The 12,801-nt window shown below is 38.2% G+C and overlaps 1 protein-coding gene across 1 annotated transcript in view; it reads right to left on the bottom strand.

Moving 5' to 3' along the window:
- Positions 1-11,967, bottom strand: part of LOC108574151 (protein tramtrack, beta isoform-like) — a 13,014-nt gene extending 1,047 nt beyond the window's left edge. The window contains exons 1-6 of the mRNA XM_017936677.1: positions 11,957-11,967; positions 11,600-11,794; positions 11,314-11,511; positions 10,712-11,225; positions 10,563-10,622; positions 1-186 (exon numbers count right to left, since the gene is read on the bottom strand). Of these exons, the coding sequence (XP_017792166.1) occupies positions 1-186; positions 10,563-10,622; positions 10,712-11,225; positions 11,314-11,511; positions 11,600-11,785 (1,144 nt within the window). The 5' untranslated portion in view covers positions 11,786-11,794; positions 11,957-11,967. The remainder of the gene's footprint in view (positions 187-10,562; positions 10,623-10,711; positions 11,226-11,313; positions 11,512-11,599; positions 11,795-11,956) is intronic.
- Positions 11,968-12,801: the final 834 nt, after the last annotated feature.

Below are 12,801 nucleotides of genomic sequence, written 5' to 3'. Positions count from 1 at the left end.
AACCGTGCCGATTTTTTAAATGTCGCTTCATGTGTGTAGTGCGGCTCAACACTTTGTGACACACTGGACATTGTGTCGTTCCTTTATGCATGTTCATGTGTTTGTACATCGAGTCCCGATTCCAAAATGTTTTACCGCAGAGTTTGCACGAATGCGACGGCTGTTCGATGACCACCGTACGTGAATCTAAATCAGATATAAACGTTCATGGTAGTGGGTGCGCCGATCTCGAGCGAACACAATCCGATATCCGACGCGATATTATCGTCATCGTCATCATCATCATCATCATCATCATCATCTCCTCATCATCGTCATCATCATTTTTACTCTCGCACTCTCTCTCTCTCTCTCTCTCTCTCTCCCTCTCTCTCTCTGATCCTTTTGCGTATCGTTCGACAATGACTACTACGTTTCATCGATAAACGTTACAACATGATCTTATTCCCTTTTCTTTTCTTTTTTTTCCTTTTTTTCTATTTTCTACGTTTTTTTTTTTTAAATTTCTTATCGTTAATTCGTTCTTCTGTTCGCTTTCTTTCCTCTTTTTTCCCCTTTCGTTTCTCAACTTATTCATTCGCTTCTCTCCCTCTCCCTGCATTTTGCTACCTACTGTCCATTCACTCGCTTACTACTACTCATCCTCCTCGATCTATGTATGTAAGTACGTATCAACGATTCGAGGAGACGAACGATAAGAAAAGGCAGCACACACGAATCAGTTGTATAGGGAAGAGCAACCACGAGGTGATAAAACACGCAACTGTAAACTCTTGGAGCAGTCATGCTACTGTGATTTGTGGATACAATGTTCGAATGACAACAAAACAATGTGTATACGTACAAAACATGTTCGATTATTCATGCAGAAGAATATCAGATGTCCTATTTTGATGGTGTCGAGTGGTTACAGTTAAAAAATGCAATTGAAAATTACAAAACAAGCATCTTGTAATTACAGTGATCACACGTTTACCTTAAATGGGATACACAAAAAAAAAAAAAAGAAAAAAGAAAATTAGGTTGGTCTGTAAATATTTGTCAAAAACGCCTGCCGTGTGCAGTGAACCGACAATCATGTATTCCTTTTGAGCAGTATACGTTCGTGTATGAGCGTGGGTACATAATACGGTAAAAAGTTCAAGCTACGTTTCTCCTCGCGAACAACGCAAACACTCCCATCAACGAAAAACACAAAACATTTTCTACGATATTTTTATTTCCAGTTTGCGCATGTACAAAAGAAAAATGGTGACTTGTTGTTGTTGTTTTTTTTTCTAGCAAGCATACTCTCTGTACATTGATAAGGTACGCGATATAAAGTGGTTCGTTTCAAGGTATTGATTCGTTAAAAGTTTCATAACGATGACGAGGATTTCATACTAAAAGACGACGAAATCCTTTCGCCTATGCTCCGATTAACGGGGGGGGAAGAAATGGTAGGTACACATATCGGAAATGAACGGGAAATTTCTATGCGATCTACTCCTTGAACAACTGTGAATTCAGACGTGTGAAAGTTATCGTATCAATTGTCCGTTTCCCTCTCTTTTCCTTGCTCTTCCGTTAATTGCTGTACAATAAAGATAAAGACGTAAAAAAAAGAAGAAAAAAAAAGAAGGAAAGAAATCAATCTTTCGATAAAAAAAAATACCTTGCGATAAAATGATAAAACGGTAGAAATGAGATCCCTGCAATTTCTATGGTATCTTACAATTATTATGTACACGGTATGTACAATTCAGCCGTAAATCGTGTACCGTACACGATACTAATTAAGTATACTGTATTCGTGGAATGATAGATATTCTACGCACAAGCTTCGATTCTGCGTGCACGATAATTAAACACGAAAGTCGATTAAAAGCAAGAACAAGTGAATGCAAACGATTCACCGTGAAACACAAGTATGGATTTCGGTTTCTTTTCGCATGAAATTCGGAATGGCAAACTTAAACGTGTCGAACTCCGCTTGGCTTAGGTACAAGCGGATTCGTAAAAGCAGTCTTGCAATTTTCCTACGTGTTACAATTTGTCACTTTGTTAACTGTATAAACTGTTTCTAGTTTCGAGGAATCTCGTGTTATTTAACGCCGTGAACGTTCAACATGTGACAACGCATCGTGTATTTTCGAGTGAAAATAGTCTGACAGATGGGACAAATTGTGTCACCCCTATGTATGCTACGATGGTGCGCCAAAGAGTCGCCACGATTGTACGTGCGACCGCAGACGTCGCACACCCAACGACCAGTTTCGTCGTGAAGAGGTTTAGACCTACGTCTGATCCTTTCGTAACCATGGCTGGTCTGTTGCTGTTGGTGTTGCTGTTGTTGCTCGAGCTGTTGCGACTGCTGCTGCTGCTGTTGCTGCTGCTGTTGCTCGTCAAGTTGACGTTGACGATGATTCCCAAAAGGCGTTGTATCGTGCTTAGATTCTGCGCACACAATCCAAAGTGTTCCCATACACACAGCAGACAGGCTCATACTTATGTGATTAACGTTTTCTGCAGCTTTGCCCGCTGCGCTTGCCTTTCGTTCTCTATATTGTTTTTCAAATGTTAACGTGTCCCGAGAAAATCGAACTAGCTTGGTTAAATTTCTGACGCGTCAAGCGTCTTGCAGAGATTAGGAGGTAAAGGTTGATCGGAGAGGATACGACGAGGTTGTAGTATTGTACGACGAACAGGCAGGAAAACCGACATTTTCGTACAGGGTCCTGTGTGGTATGAAATATCCACGATTTTGTGCATATTCGACCCAGTGGTTCAGTGGCTAAAGAGAAAAGAGTTTCTTTGTTTTCTTTTGTTTACAGCCGCAATGATACACTGATTAAATGAATTTGCACGATTGATTCAAGCGTTGTTCGTTCGTTATTACAACAGTTTTACCATCTTTGAGCGAGTGACAAAGAAAAGGTGTATTTGTTTTTTTTCTTTTTTTTCTTTTTTCGGAAAGTTTTATTAAAACTTCCTAACAATGATTCAGGTATGAAATATATCTTTCGAGGCTGTTGCTCTTTTAGTAAAATCGTATACAAACATCCTGTAATAATGTGAAAGTTTTAACTATAAACAGATACGGCGTATTAACGTATAAACATAAAATTAACCCATTCGCTGTCGCTCATCACCGAATCCTACTTGGGATTCTAGGTTAGAAACTAACTTGGAATATGAAAGGGAAAGCTAACGAAGTAAAATAGGAAAATTCGATTTTCCGATATTACGCATCACGCTTCTCTAGCTGGCAGCGAAAGGGTTAAACGAACATAGCGCATCGCACCAACAGTCGCATTTCTCTCAACGCACGTACACGAGAGGTTTACCTCGCGTAAGTATCTCGAAGCAATTAGCGAATACGGAATAAAAAATCACGCGCGATCGTTTCGAAGCAAGAAAGAAAAAAGAAAAAAAAAATAAGAGAGAGTAGAAAACGAGAAGTAAAATAGAAAAAATCGAAGAAAAAGTCGGTTAATTGTTAAAAATCGCTTATCCTCTACGTTATATGTTTCTCTCTGAGGAACTTTACGTTTTCTCGCGTCATCTTTCGTCGATGGCACCTTCTTGTTCTCTCGTCTTCTGACACACATATCAGTCTATTTAACGCGAATACGATCGATTCGATGGAAATAATCTCTCGAGTCTATTATTCACAGCTTAAGTATATTAGTAGAAATGAAATGCGAAGGATAAGTAAAAATGTAGCGACGTCGAAAGGATATAGTAAACCGTTGAACGGGATACGGGTATACACGTATATGTGGGATAAATCTACTACTCCATGATAAAACGGTCACCGGACGATTGATCTCGATCGCTGTTTCCTACAGGTGAGCCGACGAGTAGGAGAACAGTCGAAAATGAATGTCTCCTCGCGAGGTGATGCTACGCGACGTGATCACTTTCGAAAGTTCAACTTAGCGTCGACACTGAACGTGCACTTGTGGATGCGCAGTAAGTGAGCCTTCATGTCGTAACTTCGACTGAAGATGCGCTGACAAATCGGGCACCTGGTCTGCCCTGTATGCAAGTCCTTGTGCAGTGTCAACGACATCGGATGCTTGAAACCTTTCCAACAAATTCTACAGCGAAACAATAATTCTGTATCCGTGGACTGACCGTAGTCATCGTCCGAGACGAGGTCCGCGGTTGCAGGACCGGCGCTACCACCCCCGCCCCCTGCGGTATCTCCTGCTCGTTCTACAAATAAACACAAACACACAAGATCACCTCTGTATTAACCACAATACACTGTGTGCCATATGCAAACTTAGATATCGCGTTCTCGCCGAGGCACGATACCTTTTCACCCTCTACTTCTTTTCTTACTAGCTCTAGCTCTCTCTCCATCCACGGCCTTACGTTCTTCGACAACGTTTACCCCATTCTTTTTTCCTTCCTAGTCTGTCTTGTCCATGTAACGCGAACGCTGCCTTCAGCGAACGTTCGCCACCAATTGTTGCACGGATCGCTTGAAATTTTTACTACGATTTCGGCAACGATCGACCGAATATGCCGTTCACAACGATACGGTCGATCGTTTGTTTTTGTTTTTTGTGCGTTCAAAAGCTCAAGCTGATTAGAATAAGTCCGATTAGACCAAACAACAGAGAAACAGAGAGCATACGACACCACCGAAAGGAGATTCAAGCTCGCTAAGTCCCCAGGCTGCCGAAATACACCGAAAGTAACAATATACCAACAACGCGACATTTCTCATTTTCGCGATTCATTCACTTTCCCTTTCCCTCCTCTCTATCTTAATCTTCGCGTTAGAACTTCGTAAAAGGATCGTTACGAAAGGTAAGCTGTCTTCGACTACAGTATCGCTTCGATTCTTTTTATTATATGCTTCGCATGTATTTCACAACTTTTTTCTTTTTATAAAATTCTTCGTCGAGCCGAATTTTTCACGACGTTTCACGCTGCGGCTTCGACCGATCCAACGCCTAATATTATCACGAGTATTTGAAAGGAAACAACTTGGACGGCATTCTATAATCGTATAAACCGTACAAAGACAATTAAAAAAGAAAAGAAAAAAAAAAGATAGAAGAAGAAGAAGAAAACGCTAACTTGATTCTGAAAAATCTACACTATCGGAGAGCTTAAGGCGATCAATTCATGATGCTATGAAACTTCCAACGATTGATGTCAGTCTATGTAAGTGCTCGTACTAGAAAGCACGCTGTACATCGTTATTCGTCTTACGGTTAAATCCACGAGATACATACAAATACAAAAGGCATTCATTCGACGCGATGTAGCATTAGTAAACTTAATTCTACGAGATCTTCGGAGCGTTACAACGATAACGACAACGACAACGACAACGATAACGACGAAGAACGCAAGCTTTTTCTTTTTTTCTTCTTACAGGACAACTTTCTTCTCGTAGTTTTGTACCGACCGTGTGACACGTAGTAGCGAAATGAAACGCGTGTCCGCATGATGAAAAATTGTATTGTCGTGGTACGAGTGAGCTGGGTATTTGTCGATCGTTAAGTATCACGAAACGTACCAAGATGCGGTCGACAGATGCGTAAAATAGATAAAGCGTGCCTTATACAAGACAGGACCAAATAGGTATCGCCACTCGGACGAAGGTGCCGAGTATTCCTATCTAATTGTAAGTACTCTTGACAAAGAGAGTCGTAGAACATTGTCGTATAAAAATATGAAATCGATAACGAGTTTACCTCGTCGCGCAGTCTTATGTATAGAGTCAAGATTAAGTTAAATAACGCGATCCTTCTATTACTCTAGCGTGTGCATATTAATCGATAAAACCGTCGGTACGCGACCAACTTACCAAATATAAAATACAAACGGTCGAAGGAGCATCCGTTGCTGGATGATGATATCAGCTAACCGATAATTTACAACTAACCCGAATTATAAATAAACTCTAAGTTGGCAGTTAACGTGACGCTAAAAGACAAACAGTTGATAGGTGAACGACACTTGCAACGGGACGCAAGATCGTGTTCAGAGTACGATACGTTTTCCAACGAGAACGAAGATACACCGTTGCTATCACCACGCGGTAACAGCGCAAGATCGTGTTCAGAGTACGATACGTTTTCCAACGAGAACGAAGATACACCGTTGCTATCACAGCAACAGTCAATTATCGAAGGACCAAAAAACAGATACACGATATATAAAATATTCTCTGAAATACTTTACATTAAAAAAAGGTAAGAGAGAGAGAAAAGAAAAAAAGGCGACGGAATGAAACGATCAGCTAAATGAGCTACACGAAAGATAACGCGAAGAATGATCACGCATCCGCATCGAGAACACGCGGAACGTACATCGCACTCAACAATCTCGCGCAATAAATCCGAGGATCACAAGGTACACGAGTGGGATTATCGGTCGATAAAAGAAAAACGTGGAGAGCAGATGTACGAAAGCAGGGCAGTAAAATTATTCGCGATCGCATCAAGAAACAGAAGAGAAAAAAAAAGAGAGAAAAGAAAATAGTCGGACATTTTGCAACAAACGAACAAGCATACAGAAATCACCGAAATACGACTTTCTCCCTTCCCTTCTCTCGCTCTCTCTCTCTCTCTCTCTCACTCTCTCTCTCACACACACACACACACTCTCTCTCGCTCTTCCTCTCATTCTTTCTCCCTTTCTCGTCTTGCCCCTCCCCTGTTGTCTTTTTGTTCGTTTTTACTATCCATTCGTCTCGTTATCCCTTTTCGCGGATGTAACACAGAGAAAGTCGAAAAGCACAGGGCGTGATTAGTCGAGTAACGATATTAACTGAGGGCGGTCGGAGGGGGCGAGTTGGTGCTATGGGGGCGGGATGTGCGGGATGGCGCGCATTTTGTGAAAATCGACGAAACATGGCCAGCGGCACAAACAGGCATTGCAGGGCCAACATTTGAAGCGCGTCTGCCTGAGCTTTCCACGTGATGTGACCATTCCGCGCTGCTTGCAGTGTACACATACTTTTCCGTGGCCGTTTGCTTTGCTGAGACTATGCGGCTGACCAGATACGTACGTAATCCCTCCTGAAGAAAACACATTGGCCAAACACTTCGGTTAGTCAATTCTTAAGTATATGTGCACATGCAGGCAACCATTAGTAGTAAACAAATCTCTTTAACGACCAATCCCAGCACCAACCAATCCCGTAGCCGTGAAAGCCAGTCTAGAGTATCAGCAATACCAATACCCGCGATATAGATTTTCCGTACGTGTATGCGTGTATTTTAGGTGGAAATGTAGCATTGCCAGGTGCTAGCCGAATTTCTCCATCACCCATTTCTTTTCTTCTCCTTCCGTTTCTCTTCTCGGTCTTTCGGTCGGTCGTATGTAAGTACACACGATGTACATACGAAATCTTTAGTTGTTAATCTCTTTCAAACATTCTCTCCTTCTCCCTATCACCCCACCCTCCCTCACCCCTACCTCTCCTCCTCCTGCTTTCGTTTCTCCATATAAAACGCAGCCTGGCAACTATGATGCACTTGTACGAGCATCATATTACACATTTTACATATATTATACATATGTTAGAGTAGATATATCGCGAATGCTTCTCCTTCCGATGCGAAAACCGAGTCGTCCTCGATGAATCAATCGTCTTTCTTTCTGTCAGTCTCTGTCTTCGATCATCGAAAAACACCGTTCGTTTAAACTTCTTTTTTTTTTTTTCTACTTTACTTTTTACAGTTTTAACTTCGATACGTGCCTCTGCTGCTGATCGTCTCGGAAATATTCTTCCTATCGTTCGCCGTCTGCGCTTCGATACGTTCTTTTACAGATTCGAAAGCAGATAAAGATGAAACGTGCCTCGTCATTTATTTATTTACTTATTTATTTTTTTCCCCCGGCACACAAAGCAACGTCAACATCCCGATAAAAACGACGATCGTGTTGCTTCGGTACTTTCCGAGTTTTCACGAAGATCGATCTGACCGACGATTCGACGTCTTGGTAGAAGGACTTCTTCGATACGGCATGTTATCGTCAATTTGCTGGAGAACGATGCGTCTGCATACGATTCAACTTTTATATCGCCTCACGCTGAATTATAATACCTTTAGCGCGTACAAGCGAGCAAAGGAGAGTAATTCCACGCGCACGGGAGCGCGCGCGAGCACACACACACGCACACTCACACGCACACGCGCACACCACTTGTAATCGAGCGTCTGTTTAATAGCTCTTCCTCGCGTTAATAACGTACAAGTAGACATCAACTCCTGTATCGTATAAATCGTTATTTACATGGTTATTTCACGCCTGGAAAAGTTACATGGGTTGCACACGATTCTATCATTTCCTCTCTTCGATTTACAGTTTTCGAACGGTACTTTTTTTTTTTTTTTTTTTTTTTTTTTTTTTTTTTTTTTTCGTGAAAAAAATTCTTCTAGAAAGCCTGTTTTTCAATACTATCCGTACGCAAGAGAGCAACTATCGGTGAACTTTCTACACGATAGGATTCGCGCTTATTCGAATAATTCATGTTCCTGCTTTTAACGATCAGACGATAAACGTAAAATATGTTCTGCTTACCTACCTGCCGAAATTACCTTTCGAAACAGGCCAAAATGTATATGTATTTCGGATCGGGTCGCGTTAAAGAATATTTTTTTACCAATACAGTGGAATTTTCTTGTGTTCGGAAAAGTCGCGTCGCAATAATTTATATATCCGATGTTCCTCTATATATGTAGGTAAATTGAAATTTACCGAAAAATGTAGTTCAACGTTCGATAAAGTGAACGTAATGCTTTCATTTCTATCGGGTTCTAAAGGCTTATTGATTCGACCTAGATATCGGATTCCCACGCACCCATATTGATTTTTCACAAGTTTACGACACATTATATAAAAAGAAAGAATAAGTAATAAGATATTCGGATACGGAAAAGGATCGTTTACATGCCATTATCGCCAGCACCACCACCATTGCTACTTCAAATTAGTTGTTTTGCAAAGCTACGAAATTTTTTCTTTTTCTTTTCCATTTTTTTTTTTTTGTTCGTTTTTTAATAAACAAAGAATTTGCAAGTTAATCTTAAATGCTAACGCGGATCGAATGATCAACCAAACAGGAAATAAATAATTCAACCGTTGAATCTATTTTCCACTGTATTTCGAACACAATTCTTGGAGATTCTCGTTCGATGTTATAGATTCGCGTAAAAGAGTTTCTAGCAATTTTAAGATTAACTTTGCATGCAAGTAAATCGACGTGTGTGATACTTGTTTCACACACGTACGTGCGTGTCCTGTGAAGTTCTACAGATACAAAGAAGTTACCTCATACCAGCGTTGAAAGGTATTTTAGTGTATACACAGAAATATGCTTACAGTTAGTGCGCATAAGGAACGTAGTGGTGGCTTTGTACGAGTTATTAAGGGAATGTTGATGATTGTCGGCACACATACAGCACTTGGCAATGCTTACTAAGTATCTACAGTTCAACCTACACCCGAGTGCCTATGCCATACATTTATATCCAAAAACCATGCATACTGTATACTATAGTACAATTAAATGATTAATAGAAATAAAGTAACATTCTTTCACAATAGAAAATGCATCTCTTCGAAATACTTATAAGACATTTGTATCAATGTTTTACTACACGATCGTTTAAGTTAACCCGATCCTAATGTGTTTTTTTTTTTTTTTTTTTACCAGAATAAAAAATTGTCAAATGAAACAGATATTGTGAAAAGTATATTAGGTATATAAAATTCAAAACCTAATATCTTCCTTTGTTTTTTTTTGTTTTTTAAATTTCTACTTCCTCCTTTTCTCATCCAATCGAATTTACAAGTAACAATTGAAATTTTTGTTGCTTCTTTAAAATCTGTTCATCGTGAATTGATAATAAATCAATGCCTTTACTTTTGTTAATGTCTTGTAAATAAATTATGTGTGTATAAGAATAGTACAAAAGCTGTATACACTACTGAATTTTTATACAATTTGTATTATGAGAAAATCACGCATCTTTCCCCTCAAGTTATGTAACAAAATTAATTCCCCTCCTAGTCTGCATAATTTTATCATTGAACTTCGATACAGATAACTTGAAGTTAATAAAAGTTATATATAAAAATATGCATGAAAACTGTTTTGTACCCATATTCGAACGACTTCGTAAACGCGATGTATATTATAAAACAGTTAAATTTTTTAGAGATTTTTTTCAACATCGATCGATATAGCATCCATTAACATTTGCGCGAGCAATATATGGGTACATAACTTAAAATCAATCTGCAATGCCATTTCTTTCGTATAAAAAGCACATTTAAGGCCAAAATAATCTTTAATCGCTAATCTTTAAGGCAGCTAAGATAATCTTCAACGTCAAATATATCGATTAAAATTGAATCACTCAAAAAAATATACCAAGCAGATGTAATAATTGCATTATGTGCGTTTTATCGATGATAAATTTTCATTACAATCCTGATAATAGTTGCGATAGTTTGTTCGAAAGAATTATAGAAAGATATGGCAAAACATTGAGTCGCGTGTTATAACAAGGTAAGGTAAATGCTAATTAGAAAACACTTACCCTGTACTGCTTCTTGTGTTAACCTTTCTCCAGAAGTACTAGGTTTTGAAAGCAAGTGTCCTAATTAAAAGACAAAATTATACAACATATCTCTCAATGCATTTGAAGTAAAAATTGTTATATTATTCAAGTATTAATGGAGATCTTACCAACATCTGTTCCTTGATGTTTAAGATCCAAGCTATCTGAAGTAGATTGATTACTCGAATAAAATGTTTGAGTGATATCAGGTTTCTGATCATGGTCGGGAGTATTGGATGATGTATCTTCTATACCAATTTTATTTAGCGAACTGTCTCCTAAACTTTGTTCTTCGTAACTACAGCTACTTCCATCTTGTACTAAATATTCAGGCATTTCCAATTTCAAATTCGGCATAAGAGGAATTATTTCAACAGGATCCGATCCAGTCGGCGTCTGATTTTCTGATGCTTTATTTTCAGAATCTTTTGTAGTTAAGGCATTACCTAGAGCCTTTTCTACATTAGTATTTGCATTTTCTCTACATTTTCGTCTTTTGCTCGGTGGAGCATCAGGTTGTAGATCAACAGCGTGAAAAGGCATTGGAGAAGAAGGTGACTTATTTCTCTTGTTATCTGTTGTTGATTTACTAGAAGCATTCTGAAGTTGGATTTCAGGTTCATTGGGAATTTCTATGTCATCCTGAAACATAGATTAAAACAATGCCATGTATTGTCATGTTCGTTTTTTCATTTTCACTTTTCAAGCATAACAATTTTGAAAAACATACCTCGACCAAACTATCGTTATCTTTTCCTGTACCATCGGTAAGACCCTGAACGGCTAGTAATTCAGCAGTTGTTAAAAAGCTAGCTAATTGTTCTTGAACCACGTTTACTTCACCTTGGTACATAAAATCAACTAATGCAGCCAAATCATCAAATTTTACATTACGAAAAATTATAACAGGATGTTGACAAGGATTTTCCTACAATAAAATAATTATTATTCATTTTCAAACATACAATATTATTGCATGTAAACATACAATTGTTTAATTTTATATTTTAACTCACTTTAAATAAATCTCTGAAATATGTGCTACATGCAGATAAAAGCATTTTATGTGCTCTTATTCTTTTTCCCTCGCAACTTAAAGTCACATCAACAAGATCTTCTTCTGTTCTTAATGTGTCAAAAGCACAAGTAATGTGTTTCAAGTAATTGTTCCATCTAAGAGAAAATTGTTGACTCGAACCCATGCTGCTTTTCTGAAATAATACAGAAATTTTGCTCAAATGTTTGAAAAAATATTAATAACATCCATGAAACAGATTATCATAATAAGCACTGTCTATAGAAGATGCAGATAAAAAATAAATCCTATCGTACTTTGCAATTATTATGTTTAACATCTTTAAACAATAATTTACCGTATTTGTAATTAATGTGATCCAAAAATAATAATGTGAATAAGGTAAAAAAATTTGTAGCCTTTAATACGTAGCACTGTTAAATTGTCAGCAACGATCGTTAAGTGATTGTTGAAGTGATAAAATTATTTAAAAAACGTAGAAGTAACGTTAACACGTTAGTCTTGATACGTTTCGCGAAAAATAAAAACTGTAAACAGTAGAGCGGAATAGAATTTCATGGCACTGTGGAAGGTTTCACGGGTTCCGCATGTAGATGGAAAGTGGCGTCGATCTACTAAACGAATTCAACGTTATGTAATTGCATCGCGCCAGACGGTCTTTTAAACGTTGGACGATATTTTACAAAATCCTATATCACTTTACAAGCTACACTTTTCGATTAAATGACAGCTGGTAGCCATTTTCCTTCAGGAAAACGCGTAAGATGCGCGAAAAGAACTCAACTTCCTACAGAAACCACGCGCGATGCGTGGGACGTTCCAATGCATGTGTAAAACACCTTAGAGGCGTTGTCATTGGTGAATTTTCATTTATACTGATATTCATGAATATCACTGATCGAAATTTTTATTCGTTTAATTCTGTCTTCGTATCGTAAGAAAAATACCAATTGGAAATTGAACTATTTACCAAAATTCTTTAGAATTAGAAAAAAATTATTTCCCAATTACGTCATTAATACGCAACATTTTCATTTGTTAATATTTCCTATAATTACATTAAAATTTCGAACATACCTAACCAGAAGATTTAAAACAATGGACATATGATAAAAATATATGCCTCCTATTATGTTTATTTTCTTATTTAATCAAAAAGTTATCATATAGCTAAGAAATAAA

Source organism: Habropoda laboriosa, unplaced genomic scaffold (genome assembly GCF_001263275.1).
Source record: "Habropoda laboriosa isolate 0110345459 unplaced genomic scaffold, ASM126327v1 scaffold222, whole genome shotgun sequence".
NCBI classification, from domain to species: Eukaryota; Metazoa; Arthropoda; class Insecta; order Hymenoptera; family Apidae; genus Habropoda; species Habropoda laboriosa.
This window is presented reverse-complemented; position numbering and strand designations above follow the sequence as displayed.